The following is a 20,903-nucleotide window of genomic DNA, read 5'->3' on the forward strand; positions in this document are numbered from 1 at the left end:
AGCAACAGCAATATGGATAGACCAAAACAATGCATGGATCATTGACTATCCAAAAGTTTATGCAAACACCTGCTCTTTTGACTTAAATTTTAACAAAATAAGAAAAATTAAGATTCCATGCAAAATGCCATATCACAGACATCTAAACAGGGCAGTACGAATTACATGTGGACTGTGGTACAGGTGAAATGAACTCGATCATGAATGTGGACTACCCAATGAATATACACAAAATTTCAGAGCACAACAGAAAGAGCTCATTACATTTTTTAAATACAATGACAATGTACACAATGAACAACAAGCTGCACATTGATTGTTGAAACCAATTACATTTTAGAATACAGAGAGAACTCACTGCAAGGCTTCACCAGACATTTATCTGTGAACTTCTTTTACAATTGTGTCTTCACCAACAGAAGACGTCGGAAGCAGGTGTTTGTCTTCCAAGTCATCTTCGTCAAAGTTATCGTTGCTGGTGGTGTTGGAACCATCTAAATTCACATACAGCAATACAACATGAGACTGGATAACAATAGGGCATAAACACACCAGATTGGACAACAGTACAATGTATAGACATGAAAAATGACAGCAAGGAGATCTATATACATGACATTAACCCTGTACATGGTTCGGTTACAAACCGGCCCAACCCAGGAACCAGCCCGTCACAAACCGTATCTGGAGACCACGTATGGGTTGGCTTGGTTACGGTCTAGACCGCTATACCCGTCTTCTTCCTCAAGGAACCGCGCGAACAGCCACCGCTGGCGAGACGATGGCCATCGTAGCATCACCACCAGCGACACCGCATCGCCGCCTACGACAAGCACCTAATCCTCCAGATCCACGCGCAGTGAGCAGTAGGTGGCCGCGCATGGCCAGAAGCCTCCTGGGGCGCATCCATAAACGAGATCAAGAACTTCCGGATAACGTGGACGACGAAGAAGGCGCTCGAGGAAAGAAGGTCGACTGTGGCAGCAACGACAACAGCAGAGCCGTCGTCGTCCCCTTCGTCCTCGCTTCGCCAACAGCGGCGTGGCCACATCATCCTCGTTGGGTTCGTCGTCGCTGCGGGGAACGGCACAGCAGCTGCGACGGAGACGCCAAACTCGAGCTTGATCCTCGAAGAGGCATCCATGGCCACCGCGGCGGTGACCAAGCACGAGCAGCCGCCGCAGCCGCAATAGTACTATGGTTCCACCGTGAACTAAATTGCACATAAAGGACCGCAGCTGCGGCTTGCTCATCCGATCCAACGAATTGAACCCGTGGAAACCATGAAACCCGCTGGTTCCTAACCGTGGGCACAGCATCTTACACGGGTTGGGCTGGGTTTTGCCCAGAAACCGGATAAACCGGACCATGTACAGGGTGACATGATATTGTCAGTCCTAAATAGCAAGAGAAACCACCAGTTATGACAGAGGAAATAGAGAACACCAGAATCTACCTGAGAAACGACAGTCTGCAAGATGCTTTGTCTCAGTTGACTCAAGCCGCATGCTTTCTGGTAGAAGGCAGTTGCAAAAGGCGCCTGAAAATAGTTTGGATCATCCTCCATTGTAAGCTATGCGAATTTTCATCCCAATATGTGTGTCTTTTGCAACAAAAAAATATATATATGTTTTGATACAAAGTTACAAACCAACCTAATACATCCATGTGTTTCATTTGTCAGTGACTCAGTTACATCCAAAAATGCAATTCAAATCATGGGAGATATTGACATAAAAAATTAAGGCTTATGCTTCCGATGTTTTTCACTTTTATAATGGGGCCATACATGCCCCATGAGGGAAAATTCTGGTATTTCTGGGTATTTGCCTATTTGGTCAACATACATATAACAATCTGGACAAGACTAATAAGAAATGTAATAATGTATTGCATGTGGCAAGGATAACTAGTTATCATTGATCACAACCGATAATGTATGAGTTTCACAATATTCCTTTGGGGAAAAAAAAGAATCCATCTAACTTTTTGTTCGAAACTTGCCAGCTTCAAGGAACTGGCCCTGCTTGCACAGCTGGAGAATGGTTGAACAATTTGATTTAAAAACTGTGTTCAAATTCAATACATTAAATCAGATGGACACCGAGAACTCAGTAACATGGTGATCCTAAATTTAGAACTGTGTGTTCAATCATAGTTAAAGCAATGGCATCGAGATTTCCATACACATTAAGGAAGTGATCTATTGATCTAATAAACATTCTTTAGTTTGATCATTCAATAATTTATGTTCATGATGCCAGCCCTTTCTTAGTTCTATGTGACTCATAATTATCATCCTACGAATAATCAATGTACTCTGTGTAGCCCATCTCTCTTCCTCTACAAGTCAACAGCTTCCTCCCATTCATGAGCACTAAAATAATCCCACAGTTGCTTCAGGCATCTATATCACAACTTCCTCATGTCATTACATGATAACAGACACTACTCCATCCATTTCCCTACAGCTTGAGTATGCCCATCTTCTAGCTAATTAAAGTTTAGCAAGCCCATCTTCTACAGTTTAGCATGCCCATCTTCTCCCATCTACAGCTTCTTAACTAGGAATTTTTATTTATAATCAAGATAATCTCGTGGTTAGGATTCGAGATACTACAAGATGAATTTCTGTGTTCCCTGAACAATCTTAATCACATACAACTTAGTACACTGAACTGCACATGTTGTATACTTCTTGGATGTATAAATCAACAGAAACTTTCAATGACAATATATAGAGGAGCACATGTTTTATTACCTAGCCTTGCAAGTCGATTGACCCAACCAGGAATTGGTTTTCCTGTTAATCTGGTGCTAAGATCATCCGTAAAGTGGTTACAGTTCTTGGAAATGAGGTGGTAGGTATCTCCATGGTATTCTGAGGCCATCCTCTGAATGAATTCTCGAAATTCCAAGGGATTCAGAGTTGTGTGGCCTATGAAAACCGTACATCTGTATATGAACCCTGGGCAGTTCTTTGGTTCCACCTCAAAAACACCACTGGATGGGTGATCATGTGCTCCAAAACTGTACTCCGATCCATGAACTGTTGAACAATCAACAGAGTAACATAAAACATAAACAATTTGGACACTTGAACAGAAAATGATAAAGTATAATGATGAACCAAATGTTCTAAATACAGGATTAAATGATTTGTAAGTTTTGGTCCTCATCACAAAATGGTCAAAATTGCATCATAGGATACATGCATATTCAGGAATATCTACTCAGGAATCCAAGAAAAAAAGAGTTTCCCCTCAAAAATGAAAAAGAGAGATGACCAGTCAGTGGCAGTACACTTACTCTCTTTACTATTTGTCAATTGTCCCTAAAAGATCAACAGTGCTAACTTCAAGTTTGTCACTCTAACCTTTGGATATGCAAACAAAAGCTACCAACAGTTTTACAAATTTACCTTTACCAAACACACTGGAAACAGTTAAGTTGGTTGACAGACAAAGCAAAATGATAATAGTTTCCATGGCCCAAATAAATATAAAGTCACTTTTCCTATATGTCAGACGCCTGAGTTTTGGTTTCTGTTCAGGCAACACCTTAGCCATTGATCTTGCTTCAGTTTTTGTGCTCCATCAAGCTGAATCTCAGGTTGTTTTTACTTTGAAGTTGGATCCGCTCAAACCAAGACCTGCTAAGTTCTAACATGTAATGGCGATGCCTCCTCTCCTTCCTATTCCACCCGTTCATTTTGTATTTATCTTGATCGCATGTGAAGGTCGATTTTATCTAGGCCGTGGTGTACCAGCGAATGCCCTTGATCCCGAGCAAGTGCTGTTGCCTGTTGAGGCTGTTCTGACAGAGCTCTGGTGAAGGTCTGGAGTGTGGTTGCGCCCCACTCTCCTTGTAGAAGTTCCTGTAATTTTGTTTACTGTTTTGTGTTAGAAACACTCATAAAATCTGTCCTAGTTTGACCATAGAAAAAGCTGTTGATTGTATCTTGTATTTTGTGTATTTATTCCCAGCCAAAACAAGGTAATGTGAATATGTGATTGTTTGACCATAGAAAAATAATGTCGATTGTGTCTTGTGACTTGTTTTTTAGTTCAAGTTGAAATGGAAACACTAGGTGCTTCTGTCCTTGTTTGACTATAGAAAAAAACTGTAGATTGTGTCTTGTGACTTATTTTTTAGTTCAAGTCGGAAACACTAGGGGACTTTTGTCCTTGTTTGTCAATAGAAAAAAATGTTTATTGTATCATATATTTTGTGCAAAATAGACTACTCAAATCTTTTGTTGTGTAATTGCAGGGAAACACAAGGCAACTTTGTGATTATTTGACTATACAAAAAAGATTGTGGATTGTGTAGGTACTTTGGTCCTTGTTTGGCTATAGAAAAAAAGTGTACAACTATAGAATACATAAAAGGAAAACGTAGGATTCCGATTTACTTAACTTTGAAGTCTAGTGCTGAATTTATGTAGTTTAGTGGTGGCATGCCTGTATAATTACAGTTTTAACTAACAAAAGTTACACTAGTTGAAATGTGCATTTTTCTTAGGTACTGGAATATTGTTTGTAATAAACTCTCCTGCAGAAATAAGCACACAGCCACACATGCATTGATTTTTCACCATAATGGTACATCTGATTTGTCATTAATTGGAGACGTGATGTGTTTGGATTTGTTTACACGTCGTGTAGACTATGAGTCTCTGCTCCTCTATGCAACTGTGATTCTAAAGGAAGAGAAGTATGATGGATGCAATTTTTTTCTGAACATTTGTCACTAAACACAAATGAAGCACTTATTGGTACTTCACAAACAAATGGTCCAATACACATTTTGAATCCAATTTTAGCTACCAGGTCGTACATTACACAATAAAGGAGATGAACGAGGGGAAACAGGTAACCAAACAGTTTTCTGGTATGTTTAGCAGGCCCGTTAAGAAATATATAGAGTTAACGGGTTTTTTAGGTGGCCTGTAACAGTTTAGCTATACAAACAGATGTAGCTGTAAAATCTTAATCCAACGGTTAAGATCGTTGCCTGAACAAATGTACTATTTCAGGCATCTGAAAGAGTAAAATGCATCATAGGTCCTTAAACTTTTCGCGGATTCTCACATGGGTCCTCTAACTAAAGAAGTGACCATCTGAGTCCTCAATCTACTGACCTGGGTCCTCCAACTTAAAAAGTGGCCATTGGGTTCTTCAACTACTCCCTCCGTCCTTGATTTAGAGGCGCACTAGAATTTTTCACTGTGGGGGTATGGCCCCCGGTATCCACAAGACAAGACATGGGCCGCACCATCAGAGGTGGCCCAGCCCACAAGATCAAGGCGTGCACGGCGCTGCTCGACGTGCACCGCAAGATATTGTATAGTACCAAATATGCTACTTTCCTTGTAACCCTACCCCTCCAGAGTATATAAGGAGCGGCAGGGGTCCCCTAGTGGACACGATCCATACATCCCAATGCAATACATCAAAACACAGGATGTAGGTATTATTACGTCATTTTGACAGCCGAACCTGTCTAAATCTTGTGTCTTGGTGCTTGTATTACCATCTCGCTCCTGATCTCGCTCACCTCTACGACAAATCTACCATCGTGGGATACCCCTCGGTGGACTGCCGAACATCTTTCATTGACAGTTGACGCGCTAGGTAGGGGTGTGCGCTTGATCCATGGCGAGCCAGATGGACCTCAAATCAACAGCGCGTTCTCGTCATCAATCTCGTGGAGATCCATGCCGGTCCACGACGACGATTCATCGCTGGCTACATCAGCCCCCGCAACAGCAGATCCGATCTCGGAACCACCTCCGAGGTCACCTCCATCAACAACTCGCCGCCCGCTTCCTCGCTACCAGAGGAGGCAGATCAACAACGACGATCTGATCGTATCCATCGATCGGGTCGGTCTGAAGCTCGCCGATTGCCTCTCCATCGCCGAATCGGCTCTGGACACTCTGGTTCAGCGCCAACCACCCTCCGATCCAGATCTATCGGAGGCTGCTCGGGAAACTCCAGGGGTTACGGCCCTACCCTTCGAGTTCACCAACGCCGCCGCCGCTTACCAACATGCCCTGAGGGGCAAATTCGCCGACCAGGTTGAAGACGTCCATCCTCTCGCCGACCAGATAGCGCCATACGCCGCCGACCAGACGTTCTGTCTAAAGCTAAGTCACGCTTTAATATTCTTCTAAATATTCTCCAATCTCCGTATATCGCCATAATGTTTCTCCGAGCTGTTTTCTCCATGTTTGCTCTCCAAACGATTTTCCAAACCCCTGAACAGTCATGTTGATGCTCGGACGCCTCCAGAGACGGCCCTGTCTCCGGCTCCTCCCTACACGTGCACGAGCGTCTGCCCTCTGCGTTATGGGTGGTCGGCAGCGGCTCCTTAGCGACGCCTGTTCCTCCTACACGTGCACGGGCTCCGCGCTCGACGTTATGGACTATGGGCTAGCTAGGGCTGGAGACTCAGCTACACACTAACTGTTGGGGCGGTTTATATTAAATACATCTTCACACCAACTAATCGCCGAGCTACTTGCGTTATTTCATCGCCATTGCTGATTTTTCTCCGGAGTTCATATATTTGTACATCATGTACTACCTATTCTACATATTTGTATTGCAGGATCATCGTTCAGGTGATCGGATCACCTGGTGCTCGGACTTCACCACCGATCAACTGGTCGGGCCACTAGGATCATCGACTTCGTCGCTGACCAGTTGATCAGACTGTTCACCGGTCGCTTCTGCTCAATGCTCACTTCGCCGCCGATCAGTTGACCAGACTGTTTGTCGCTCGTGCTTCATCGCCAGATACGTCGGTTACTCCTCGGCGCTCGAATTCTTCGTGCTCGAAGACTAAGTGGGCACACTTCACCTTGCGGACATCGCTAGCGACGTCAGGACTCCTCGCTCCACGGTGCTCGGACATCGCCAGCGACGCCGGGGACTCCTCGCTCCTCGGTGCTCGGTCGTCGCCAGCGACGCCGGGGACTCCTCGCTCCTCGGTGCTCGGACATCGCCAGCGACGCCGGGGACTCCCTTCTCGATGCTCGGACATCGCCAGCGACGCCGGGGACTCCTCGCTCCTCGGTGCTCGGTTGTCGCCAGCGACGCTGGGGACTCCTCGCTCCTCGGTGCTCGGACATCGCCAGTGACGCCGAGGACTCCTCGCTCCTCGGACATCGCCAACGACGCCGGGGACTCCTCGCTCCTCGGTGCTCGGATATCGCCAGCGACGCCGGGGACTCCTCGCTCCTCGGTGCTCGGACATCGCCAGCGACGCCGGGGACTCCTCGCTCCTCGGTGCTCGGATATCGCCAGCGACGCCGGGGACTCCTCGCTCCTCGGTGCTCGGACATCGCCAGCGACGCCGGGGACTCCTCGCTCCTCGGTGCTCGGACATCGCCAGCGACGCCGGGGACTCGTCACTCCTCGGTGCTCGGTCGTCGCCAGCGACGCTGGGGACTCCTCCCTCCTCGGTGCTCGGTCGTCGCCAACGACGCCGGGGACTCCTCCCTCCTCGGTGCTCGGTCGTCGCCAGCGACGCCGGGGACTCCTCCCTCCTCGGTGCTCGGACATCGCCAGCGACGCCGGGGACTCCTCGCTCCTCGGTGCTCGGTCATCGCCAGCGACGCCGGGGACTCCTCGCTCCTCGGTCATCGCCAGCGACGCCGGGGACTCCTCGCCTCTCGGTGCTCGGTCATCGCCAGCGACGCCGGGGACTCCTCGCTCCTCGGTGCTCGGACATCGCCAGCGACGCCGGGGACTCCTCGCTCCTCGGTGCTCAGACATCGCCAGCGATGTCGGGACTCCTCGCTCCTCGATGCTCGAACATCGCCAGCTACGTCGGGGACTCCTCGGTGCTTGGATCTTGCTACGTCTCATCGGTGCGCTATCAAGCTGCTCCATATTGTTCGGATCAGGGTGCTGATCTTGGGCAGCACGTCTGGGTCTTGATACGCGCATGTCAGACGACGTCGGCAAGCTTTCAGACTTCTTTTTCTTTGACCCTGCTACAAGATTCATTCATCATCTTCCAGCAGGCTCGGGGACTAAGTGGACACACTTCACCTTGCGGTGAATGTGCGCTTTTCTCATCTCGTGGCTACGCCCGGAGACTGGCTGCCTGCTCGGCTGGTCTTCTACTTTCTGACCCTGGCACCACGTGACTACGTCACCTACTGTCAGGCTCGGGGACTAGCTGTGGGGGTATGGCCCCCGGTATCCACAAGACAAGACATGGGCCGCACCATCAGAGGTGGCCCAGCCCACAAGATCAAGACGTGCACGGCGCTGCTCGGCGTGCACCGCAAGATATTGTATAGTACCAAATATGCTACTTTCCTTGTAACCCTACCCCTCCAGAGTATACAAGGAGAGGCAGGGGTCCCCTAGTGGACACGATCCATACATCTCAATGCAATACATTAGAACACAGGATGTAGGTATTACGTCATACTGACGGCCGAACTTGTCTAAATCTTGTGTCTTGGTGCTTGTATTACCATCTCGCTTCTGATCTCGCTCACCTCTACGACAAATCTACCATCGTAGGATACCCCTCGGTGGACTGTCGAGCATCTTTTGTCGACAGTTCTAGTGCGCCTCTAAACTTTTCGCGGATTCTCACATGGGTCCTCTAACTAAAGAAGTGACCATCTGAGTCCTCAATCTACTGACCTGGGTCCTCCAACTAAAAAAGTGGCCATTGGGTTCTTCAACTACTCCCTCCGTCCTTGATTTAGAGGCGCACTAGAATTTTTCACCGAGGCCAAGGAAGCCATAACTACCGTAACTCTCCATCCACAAACGCCGCAAAATCCTTCGTATCCCACGCTGCATGCCGGCAGATTGTTCGACTCCCTGCATGGCCGCATACACGGCTCGACTCCCCCGGAACGCCCACGGCCCGTGCCCGTGCTCTCCTGCACGTGACTCCTTCAGGATGTTTAAAATTTTCACTCTACCCGCACCTGTAAAGCTTCCACAGTTCTATATATACCCACTCCTTCACACCTCTTCTCCCTACCTCTCCAATCCATGGCAACATTAGGCTTTGATCTCAACCAAGAGCCACCCCAAGATTTGCACTTGAGGTAGTCCACGAAGCAGCTGTGATTGCCGGCGAAGCAAATGCGTCCTTTGCCAGTGAGGCGGGCGCGGAGTCCGGCACCCAATCGAGACCACGAATGAGCACCAGCGAAGCAGATGCGTCCTTTGCCGGCGAGGCGGGCACGGAGTCCAGCACCCAGTCGAGACCACGAATGAGCACCGACGAAGCAGCTGTGCCCTTGGCCAGCGAGGCGGCCGCGTCCTTTTCAGGTGAGAGAGGCACTTCATCCATGGCCGGTGCCTTTTCTTCGCAAGCTAGAGTTGCAGCCTGCTGTAGAAGACAGGCAAGGTACACTGGAGCGGAAGCTGCTCGCGGTAGAATTAAAATAGGGAGCGCAGATGAAAAGGGTGAGGTAGAGAGCAAATTGCATGCATGCATGCAGCTGGAAACTATGGAACGAGGCGTCACAATAACTCCGCACGGGAATACATGAGGTGAACGCTGGCTCCAATGCAGCCAACAGCTTAGGCGCATGTAAATTCAGAAAACTTTTCCAGGGCCAGCGCGCCCCTGAATCAAGGACGGAGGGAGTAATACATAGCCCAAGTAGAGGTCCAAATCCCACCATGTCACCTCTTTATGTCTATGTGGTTGTGTTGTGTCAGCGTGGATGAGGCAAGGTGAAACTCGCAGAAAAAACACTCCCTCCCGGCCTCCCCCATCTCCTCCATGTCCACTCCCTCTTGTCTCCCGTCGGTCATGCACCCACCTCACGGCTGAGCCTACGTGTTTGCCTATGCTGCCCGCCAGCCTTGCGGCTACACCTACGCCCCAGAGGCACACGCTCAGCAACCATGGAACAAATAAAGAGAGGTGGACTGCAAGAAAGAAGGGGGTTGCAAGGGGAGAGAGATGAAGAAGGAGGTTTTTTTTTGCAACTTTAATCGGCATGGCCACGTAGGCAGCTGGCGGTGGTGTGGCGGGTTTTGGACCTTTAGTCAAACACATCAGTAGATTGAGCACCTAGATGGTTGCGTTTTTAGTTTGAGGACCCAAGGGAGAATTATCAGTAGTTAGAGCACCCAGATAGTCACTTTTTTAGTTTGAGGACCCAACTGGGAATCCATGAAAAGTTTAAGGACCCCAGGTGCATTTTACTCCATCTGAAATATTAGAGATATGTATAGTCTAACACATGTATATCATGTAACTTGTACTCCAAGTTGTATCTTGACTATATATATATATAATCCACCCCTCCCTATTGGGTGTGTGGTGTTCCCCTAATTCTCTACATGGCTCCCCTCTGGCTCCTTCCTCTGCCCTAACCCGCGCCGCCAACTCCACGGCCGCGCGTCCACCCCACCTCGCAGCCCCGCCGTGATCTCCGGCGCCGCCAACTATACAGCCACGCGTCCACCCCTTCCGCTCGCACGTGAGCCCGCTTCCGCTCGCAGAAACTCCCTCCCGCACGCCCCTTTGCTTTGCGCGCCGCTTCTCTCGCGTGACGCTAGCACGCAACGCCCGCCCGCGTACGCGACTCTGCTCTGCCCTCCCTCCCCTGCCCGACTCTGCTTCCACCCGATGACATCTGAGTCTTCCGCCTCCTCGGCCACCAGCGGTGCCTTGGGCTCTGCCCCTGCCGGCGCGATCGTCGCCACCTACGCCACGATCAACGTCCACTCTCATGTCCCCTTCGTTCTCGAGCTGCAACACCCAAACTTCCACAAGTGGGCGCCCTTCTTCAAGTCCCTAGTCGGGAAGTTCGGCCTTCGCGGCCACATCGATGGGACTGTTCCGGCCAACCCCACTGATCCCCAATGGGCCATGGATGACGCCTGTGTCCACAGTTGGCTCCTTGGGTCCGTTGCCCCTGACGTCCAGGACCTCGCCAGGGAGGATGAACAGATAGCACGCCAACTCTGGATCGCCGTCGAGGGCTTGTTTCTCTCCAACAAGGAGCCCCGCACGAGGAATTTTCCTCCATGAGACAGGGGGACCTCTCTATCAACGACTATTGTCCTCAAGGAACTTCGCCTCGCTAATGAAGGCAAGGTTTCCACCGAGACCGCCCTTCATGCCTCTGGCTCATCTTCTTGCGGCTCTACGTGTCGTTCTGCCTCTGCTTGCTTTGGCGCAGCACAAGGACAAGGTAGCCGTGGCGGTGGTGGCAGCACTTCTAACCGCAACAACAACAAGAAGGGCGGACGCAGCAGTGGTAGCAGTGGTGGTGGCTGGCAGCAACAACAAGGTGGATGGCAGCAGCAACAGCAAGGTGGTCCGCGCGCACCTCCTAAGTCCGATCCGTGGGTCTGTTATGGCCCACTGCCCGGCCACCACCAGCAGCAGCAGCCCTGGTTTCGTCCGCCGCAGCAGCAGTCGACGTGGCGCGGGCAGGGGCTGCTCGGACCTCCTCCACAGGCACACTCGGCATTCGCTCCAGCCGAGTTCTCCACTCTGGCTTGCGTCCAGCAGCCACAGTTTCCTCCTCCACCGGGTCCTCACGCAGGTGGATGGAACCAGGAGGGTCTCATCACGACCTTGAAACAGATGGCACTTCAGGGTGCTAGTCCCTGGGTTCTGGACACCGGTGCCACATCTCACATGGCTTCTTCGAATGGTATATTACTCACCCGCCTTCCTCCTTCTTCATCCATAACTGTAGGCAATGGTCATTCTATACCTATTGTTAGTCGTGGCACTTCCATCCTTCCCACAGCCAACACCACCTTCCATCTCAATAACGTTCTGGTTGCACCTGCAATTGTGCGCAATCTTCTTTCTATTCGTCAGTTTACACGTGATAATCATTGTTGTATCGAATTTGACGCCCTTGGTATTAGAGATATGTATAGTCTAACACATGTATATCATGTAACTTGTACTCCAAGCTGTATCTTGACTATATATATAAAATCCACCCCTCCCTATTGGGTGTGTGGTGTTCCCCTAATTCTCTACATGAAATATAGCAATGCCCAAGTAAACTGGATTGCAGATAGTAATACTTAGAGAGTGATGCACTTTTCAAGAACATGCACCTTGACAAACAAAGTATACAATTTTAAATATTACCATTAAAGCATGTAACTAAGTAGTTACATGTCAAACAGTGCTAAGAAGATGAAATCACGAGCATAAGAGGCAAAAATAAAAGGACACAAGTTTTTTGGGTGCTTTCAAGTAAGTGGACTGAATTATAACCCTATCTATTGATAAACCAGCAAAGGTGTATTATATTATAAAAAAGTTCAACTGTATAATTTACTACAGATTCATTATCGCTCAAACTAGCACAAGACCACACTTCTAAACTGACTTTCTAAGAACTGCAATTCCACATAATGTTTTGCAAACTACACTTGAGTTATTTGCAATTCTTTTTTCTCTACCTAATATTAAAGAGAGGATGATTTCTTGTTCCGTTATCGCTCACAATCATCCGATGGATCCAATTTCTCACGTGCCTATACAAGTTAGAGTAGTGTGTCTAAGCACTGGGCGGAGTCCTATTCCAAAACGAATTAGAATACGGAGTGTTTCCATGGTTGCCACTCTCTCCTGTGCACCTATTGAGTTAGAGCAGACTGTACAGGCGCAGCACGCAGTCCGATCTCAAAACAAATTAGAACACATGATGCTATCATTGATAAATCTCTAAAACTCCCGTACCCATATGAGTTAAAGCATCAGGAGTCCATGCACAGCACAACGTTCGATTCCAAGATGTATTGAAAAAGTTGACACAATCGTTGCATAAATCTCCGAGCAACAAGTCATCTAGTTAATCGTGAAGCAAGTTGTACGCTCCATTGCAACACACAGGCATGTTTGCTACTTTTAACAGAAAATTGTAACTGTAAAAGGATTGATCATACCGTACATTCACAAGAAATGTGATGTAATCATATAACTAAGCTAGGAAAGTAACATTTTTTTCGAAAAAGAGTGGCAAAGTTCTATTGAGGTAGCTTTGATCATTAACTGAAAAAGGCTCCTTCAACATAAGATATCTATTGTGATACTTCTAAGCAACAATAGATACGTCCAGTCTCAGCCTTATGGATACTAGGAAATACTAGAAAAACATAAAATATCTATTGTGATACTTCTAAGCAACAATTGATATGTCCAGTCGCAGCCTTATGCATACTATGGCTTATGGGATTTAATCTTTCCCTTCTGAATCCTCTGAATCTGTCATCTAGCTTAACTGAACTGGAAAGTACCCAACTGCATCCAAGGTCCTCTCATCTAGCTTATCTCAACTAGAAAGTACGCAACAGCATTCAAGATCCTGTTGTACCCACCATTCCTAGAAGCAACTCGCCGAACAAATGCATGACTTCCAATAAAACTGCATCTAATCGTAGAGTTCCAATAAAACTGCATCTAATTGCAAAATTTTAAGTTCACAAAACACTACAACCTACGGACCCGAACAATCCCATCCGGACAAAATTGCCATTTCGGACCCAGCGCTTACCTTCGACGGCAGAGTGGAAGATGCCAAGCCCACACCAGTGGAGGTAGTTGTTAATCGGCGTCAGGTCGTACACGTTGAGCACGACCGGGTACGTCGCCGCCCCCGCCGCATCCCCAACCGCCGCGCCACCGGAGACCGCCCCGCCCATCGGCCCCGGCCGACCCTCACCGCTCCGCTCCCTCCCTCCCTCTCTGAGGAGATCTCGCGCGCACGCCGGAGACTGACCGACCGCGCGCGCAGTCGCCGCCGGCGCGCGAGGCAGTAGCTACTGCAGGCGAGATCGCGAGGGACGCTGGATGGAGCAAAAAGGGGAGGAGAGGCGGATGGAGACGAACCAGTCGACACGATGACCAACCGTGCGGGTCGAGAGCGTGTTCCGGGAGAGGTTCACGGCACATTGACTGAACGGTGGGGTCAGGACGATGTGGCCCGAATGGTAAAAGAGGATACTCCCTCCGACCCAAAACAATGGTTAGGCATCGTTTAGTTCCACCTCAAATTTCTGAAAAGTGCTATAGTACCTATCACATCGAATGTTTGCGGCTCATGCATGGAGCATTAAATGTAGATGAAAAAAAATTAATTACACAGTTTGGTGAAAAATTACGAGACGAACGTTTTGAGCCTAATTAGTCCATGATTGAACACTAATTACCAAATAAAAACAAAAGTATTACGGTAGCCCCAAATTCCAAATTCCTGAAACTAAACACGCGCTTACTTCCCGAGAAGGTTAACCAAATATATATACAAGAAAGTATATAATTATTATTATAAAATATATTGTTGAATCTATTTTTTAAATAGACTTATTTAAAGATATAAATGTTGCCATTAATATCATAGCAATACCTATTTTGAAATGGAGGATTCCTTGTGTATCTGGAAATTGAGCCAATGGGAGTTGGACGATGCAGACGGAAGTATGTACCGGTGACTGTGCCCTAATGTTGGATTATTTCGTTTGGATCTAAAACTTAACATAATATGACTTATAGAATACTGGAATCGTACGAGTATAACCTCGCCATTGTCTTTTCTTAATAGTTTGATATTAAGAATAATATCAGCTCCTAAGTTTTTCATCTCAAAAATATTGAATAAATTCTTAACCTCCTTAATTGTATGGAGGGCGATCCGAAAGATGAGTATATTGTCAACATACTCTACACGCTATAGTGATACTACATACATTTATCAGCTTCCTTCAAAATAAAGCAATAGACATTCAGGTTTCGTCGAACCTCGCATGCCATTTCATAGACGCTTGCTTGAGATCATACGAAAAACTTCAATAATTTACACATCATGCTTTCTTGACCATTGAAAGGTCTTTGAAAGGGACCGGGACGTCTAAGAGGAGGTGAATTAGGCAACTTAAAACTCCAACTCTAAAATATGGTCTCTTTTTTTACTCTTAGCAAAACTTATGCAAAAGATAAACTATCTAAATGTGCAACTACGGTTTTGCTAGTATGTTTCTATCTCTACCGCAAAAAGAGCTATGCAACCTATGTTCCAAACCTATCAACTAGCCTGATGAGGACATCACTCCTTCGGATGTACCCGTTGATCCTCCAATCGTCATGCAAGGTCCAATGACCCGGGCTCGAATGCGTCAACTCAATTTAGAGGTGAGCTCGTTCTTAAGCGATCCTTTTCATACTTTTGATAATAGACTACTACCTAATGATGTTATCTTGCTTAGAAACGTTGGAGAGGGTCATGAGGGACTTAGAGGACGTGGTGGAGGCGATGATGACCAGCAAGGACGTCCAACAGAAACCGGAGGCTCGATCCAACATGATTTCGAGTCTGTCTCGGCCTCCAGGACCAGTCTGCCGTAAACTGGTCACCCATGACGTATCCGGACTCCGTTTTCGACGATCCACATATGGTTGGAAAGCTAATTTAATAAGGAAGCTAATCCAAGTGGTCTCACGTCAAAAGCCCTTCAGAATCAATGGGAATCGTCGAAACAAGCCAGCGTCCAGAATCTGCCATGGTGTTGTGACACCGTCTTTTGGTCCGTTGGACCGTGTATCGTGTTTGGACCCATTAGGGGGCGCGTCCAGGGTAGGCGACGACCCTAAGACCTTTATAATCATATGCCGCCGCCGCTATTATGTTTTGGGGGGTTTGCTTAGATTATTCTGTCAAGAACAGTTTCGCCGTTCATCGGTTTGTGAGACCCCAACTTCGTGAGATTAATCATTCATCTGTAATTTGGTTGTGTCATTTCTTGTTCTTGCTTGTGTTCTTCGTTGCGTAGATAGAAATTAACCTTCTTGGCGAGGTTAACCTAGTCCGTGACTTGGTTGATAACCAGAGGAGCTGTGGTGCTAAGATTGCAGGGTTCGATCTTTCGATCTGAAGCCGGATCGGTGTGTCATTCTCCGCCACAACGATAGTTACCTCTACCTGACAGAAGATCGGGACCCCCGTCCCCATTAAGTGGTAATCAGAGCTAAGGTATACCGTCAGGTTCACATTTATTCCCTAGTTTTGAGTGTTTCGCATTTGTCCCATAGTCCAGTGTCATACTTGTTTTTTCCTGTCCTAGAACTTTCCACGTCATAGCCTTTGCATATTTTAGTTTCAGAGTCCGTCATGTTGAGTTTGTGTCCTAGTCGAGGTCATGTTGCTGGTTAGGTCGTGTTAGAGTTCAGTTCATGTGTTTTCCCCATCGTTTCCATCAAATCTTTGCTTCGGTGACCAATTTTGCGCACATCGTTTCCGTTTTATCCTCTAATTCGGAGCCAATTCTTAAAACTGGTCTAGGTTTCGCATACGAACTCGGATTTTGACGTTCCATATATCAAAATCGATGAGAAAAAAATTTTTAGATCCGTCCATCCTCGGCCTAGCCGGGGTCGGAGAATTTTAATTTGGTCAAAAATTGGTCACAAGATCCTCTTTTCGTGGTCATAAGCTTTTTGTCGTTTTTGAGCATATCTTCTGAAATTTCCACAGGCCACGTCTTTCACTTGTTTAGGCTCATATTTTCTGTGGTTACTTCTTTTGTGCTCCTAAGTGAAGGAAAAATATCAAAAAAATAAAAAGAAAAAGTCAAAATTTCCTAAAAAAACAACGACAGCCTAAAAATAGAAAAAAAAGGGGCAAAAGATGAACAATATCTAGAGGAGCACATAGAGAAGACCAAAGTGACTATGTTAGCTTGTGCTGTCTGGTTTTTTGTTTGTGTTACTGTTGTCATCCACCATACTTATTTTTCACACCCCTGTCACCTTGCTATCCACCATACTTGTTTGTTACACATCTGGTACTTAGAACATTTTAGACCAGCAACGAGAAGAAGTACTTTAGACTATAATTCAGCATTACTTTCTGTTCTGACTTGTGTGCCAGATATACATATTATTCTTTGTGTGTCTTCCAAGCTCTACAAACTCTTCAGACCAGTACAGAAAAAGGGCCTTGCAATCTCGGTACCACTGCCTCATAGGTATCACGAATCAGCCATCGGTTGTACCGCCCACTGCTTGTGTTGGTAAGAACTTTGTAAGAGCTTGGTAAGATGCTTCCACTTGCTGTGAAAAGTGACACCACTACAACTGCAACCACATAGTCATTTGGTAGGGATAACTTTCACTATTTGTTCCTATTTTTGTGTTTACAATGGCAGAAGATGAACAGACTGGAGATAGCAATCCTAAGGGTTTAAACGAGTGTGTCAGCCAAGAGCAACTGCAAGTTGTTGTAGAGGATGTCCAAAAAATGATGAATGAGGCCATCAGGAAGGCCGTCACTGACGCACTCATTGAACTCAACATTGGCAACAGTATGGAGAGATTGAACAAATGAATTTCCACGCTAACCGACAAGGTTACTGAGTTGGAAACCTTTGTGGCGGGCAATAACGACGTCTCCAGCAGCAACACCGATGGTCTCTTGCTAGAAGACACGGTGCATGATGCTAGTGGGAACATAGATCAAGCAGCATTCTGTCAAGCAAGATTACGACGACGTCTTCGCCGCAACACAACAAATATGGGTGGCGTCCACCACCATCAAGGTAATAATCACCGTATGCCCGATGATCCTTATGCTAAGATTAAGTTCACAATACCATCTTTTTCAGGTCATTATGATGCTGAGGGATATCTTGATTAGAAGATGATAGTAGAACAAAAGTTTAGTGCCCACCTCGTGCCTGAGCATCATAGAGTTCGACAAGCTACTAGTGAGTTTAAGGATTTTGCCATTATTTGGTGGAATGGGCTAGCTGCACAGGATGCTTTACCTGGTACATGGGAAGAACTTAAGGTAGCTATACGTGATCGTTTTGTTCCCCCTTCTTATCATAGAGACTTGCGTAAGAAATTGATATGTTTAGAACAAGGAGATAAATCTGTACAGGATTACTATGGTGAGCTCCAAAAGGGATTGATGCGCTGTAGTGTTGTGGAGGGGAACGAAGATGTCATCTATCGTTTTTATTCAGGTTTGAGGCGTGAGATTTAGGACATTGTTGATTATAAAGAATTTAACACTGTCAACCAGTTGTTTTAGTTTGCTACGCTTGCAGAAAAGGAATTGTAGGGGCGTGAACAGCAGAGTAAGAGCAAGGTCAGCACCACATACACGCCATGCTCGGCATCATCTTCGGGGTTGACCAAGCCAACCACTTTTCGGGTGCCTCCACCAGCGAGCAAGCGACCAATAGCCTCTGGAGTTTCTGCTACACCTAAGGCACCTCCCACACAACCTTCAGATTCAGGTAAAAATTCTTTGCAGGTGCCTACCAAGAGTGTCTCATCTGTTGCATCGACGGGACGCACTTCGGGCATTCAGTGCCACCGCTGCCATGGCATTGGCCATGTGTAGAAGGACTACCCAAGTCAGCGGGCATATATTGCTATAGAAGATGGTTACATCAGCACCTCCAACATTGACGATGAAGAAGACTAAGATGTAGATGAGGAGGATGGCGAAGTCCTTGGTGATGAGGCCACGACGGCCTATAGGAGCATCATTATACAGCGGGTGCTCAGCTCACAAGTACAGCAACCTGAGAAGCTATAACGCCATAACTTGTTCTAGATTTTTTTCGTTATTAGCAACCGTTGAGCACATGTCGTTATTGATGGAGGTAGCTGCAATAATTTGGTGAGTTCTGATTTGGTCAAGAAGCTTGGCTTGACCACACGGCGGCACCCACGTCCATACCATATTCAGTGGCTAAATGATTCTAGAAAAGCAAAGGTAACACAAACTTGCAGAGTTCCATTTTTTATTGGTTCTTATGCTGATTCTGTTGATTGTGATGTGGTACATATGCAAGCCTGTTCACTCTTATTGGGTCGTCCTTGGGAGCATGATAATGATGCTACACACCATGGTAGAAGTAATAAATATACTTTTGTGCATAAAGGAAAGAAAATTGCTTTGGTACCTTTGACCCCTGCTCAAATTGTACAAGCTGATAGAGAACACGCTGCTAGTTTGAATGATGTTCAATCTGAAAATCAGCAAGTTGCTAATTCTATTCTCCCACCTAAAAAGGATAAGTCTACATCTAATTCTAAGGCCGAGGGGATTAAATTGAAGGGTGGTGTTATGCTTGCAACAAAATGTGACTTTGCTGAAATTTCAGATGATGATATTTTCTATGCTTTGGTATGCAAACGAGCTATGTTTTCGCTTGATGATATTGTTAGCTCGGTGCCTCTTGCTGTCACTAACCTTTTGCAGGAGTATGAGGATATTTTTCTAGCTGAGATACCCCCGGGGCTGCCACCTATGAGAGGGATAGAACATCAAATCGATTTAATTCCGGGAGCAACCTTGCCCAACCGAGCTGCCTATTGAACCAATCCCGAAGAGACTAAGGAAATTTAGCGGCAAGTCCAAGACCTTTTGGACCGTGGGTATGTATGTGAAAGCCTTAGTCCTTGTGTTGTTCCTATACTTTTGGTTCCTAAGAAAGATGGAACTTGGTGTATGTGTGTTGATTGTAGAGCCATCAATAATATTACTATTCAGTATCGTCATCCTATTCCTATGCTAGACGACATGCTTGATGAGTTGTGTGGTTCTATAATTTTCACCAAGATTGACTTGCGAAGTGGCTACCACCAAATTAGAATGAAACTTGGAGATGAATGGAAAACCGCATTTAAAACCGCATTTAAAACCACATTTGGGTTGTATAAGTGGTTAGTAATGCCTTTTGATTTGACCAATGCACCTAGCACTTTCATGCGCTTAATGAATGAGGTTTTTAGAGCTTTTATTGGTCATCCCGTCACGAGTGACTCTCCAAACACCCAAATCTACCGCCTCAAGGTGACAAGCCATTCTAGCTTTATAGTAGGGGAAGTTAGTGCCATCAAAGTGTGGAGGCCTAGAGGTATCCATCCCAACCACTTTAAATAGCGTCGGCTCAACGGCGGTGAAGCCAAAGGTCCAAATTGAGCCAACCGGGCTTTGATACCAATTGAAAGGGACCGTGACGCCTAAGTGGGTAGTGAATTAGGTAACTTAAAACTCTAACTCTAAACTATGGCCTTTTTTTCTACCGTTAGCAAAATCTATGTAAAAGATAAACTATCTAAATGTGCAACTATGGTTTTGCTAGTATGTTGCTATCTCTACCGTAAAAGGAGTTATGCATCCTAGGTTTCAAACCTATCAACTAGCCTATCACTAAGCTAGGAAAGTAAAGCACACACCAAGATTGCAATGTAAATGCGGAAGCTAAAGAGTAAGGTAAAGATATGCAAACTCCCGTCGACGATTCTGGTATTTTTACCGAGGTATCGAGAAGCGTGCAAGCTTCTCTCTAGTCCTTGTTGGAGCCCCTCACAAGGAATCCCTTATAAGGGCCAAGCTCCTAGTCGAGTGACTCTATGGATAGCCTCGGACCTTCCCCATGCGCAAGTGGGTCTCCGGTGTGCCTTTCGACAAGCCTCTCCTAGACCGCTCCTCGTCATCTTCACTATTTAGCTTCTGGCCGAACCGCCATGGGCCTTGTTCCCTTCGGTACACGGTGGCGGCCACACCACAAACATGGTTGGTGTGATCTCACAAGACTATAAGCCCCTCCAATGTACAACAATGGTGGGCGCAAGCACCGAGTGATAAGAGGTATACAAACCTCACTAAACACTAGGTCTAAACCTAGAGCAAGCATATAAGCGGTGGTCTAATCAACCTAAGCACTTTGCAAAGCACCTACGCTAATCACCTAATGAATCACTGTAAGGAAAATGGACCCTAGGCCCATTTACTTTGGATTTTGATGTTTGATGACCAACACTACCAAATTGGACTAATGAATTTATAAGTGATTGTTTTGTAGTTCAATAGGGTGCAAGACGTGACTTGGACAAAGGTGGCGTGATGATCC

At 46.6% G+C, this 20,903-nt stretch overlaps 1 protein-coding gene across 1 annotated transcript; it reads right to left on the reverse strand.

Annotated features, from left to right (window-relative positions):
- Positions 1–58: 58 nt before the first annotated feature.
- LOC136529458 (deSI-like protein At4g17486) lies at positions 59–13,901 on the reverse strand. The gene is made up of 4 exons (XM_066522537.1): positions 13,532–13,901; positions 2,762–3,049; positions 1,457–1,540; positions 59–494 (listed from the first exon to the last, which is right to left on the reverse strand). The coding sequence occupies exons 1-4, from the start codon at positions 13,677–13,679 to the stop codon at positions 379–381; spliced, it is 636 nt and encodes a 211-aa protein (XP_066378634.1). The 5' UTR covers positions 13,680–13,901; the 3' UTR covers positions 59–378.
- Positions 13,902–20,903: the final 7,002 nt, after the last annotated feature.

Source organism: Miscanthus floridulus, chromosome 19 (genome assembly GCF_019320115.1).
Source record: "Miscanthus floridulus cultivar M001 chromosome 19, ASM1932011v1, whole genome shotgun sequence".
NCBI lineage: Eukaryota > Viridiplantae > Streptophyta > Magnoliopsida > Poales > Poaceae > Miscanthus > Miscanthus floridulus.

What these genes read in the sequence shown, in the direction of transcription:
- LOC136529458 (XM_066522537.1), bottom strand. Translation starts at nt 13,679, where the DNA reads ATGGGCGGGGCGGTCTCCGGTGGCGCGGCGGTTGGGGATGCGGCGGGG. An exon ending in CTTCCACTCTGCCGTCGAAG is followed by an intron (nt 3,050 to 13,531) that starts GTAAGCGCTGGG and finishes ATTGTTCAACAG; the next exon opens with TTCATGGATCGGAGTACAGT. An exon ending in TGCAGACTGTCGTTTCTCAG is followed by an intron (nt 495 to 1,456) that starts GTAGATTCTGGT and finishes ATGTGAATTTAG; the next exon opens with ATGGTTCCAACACCACCAGC.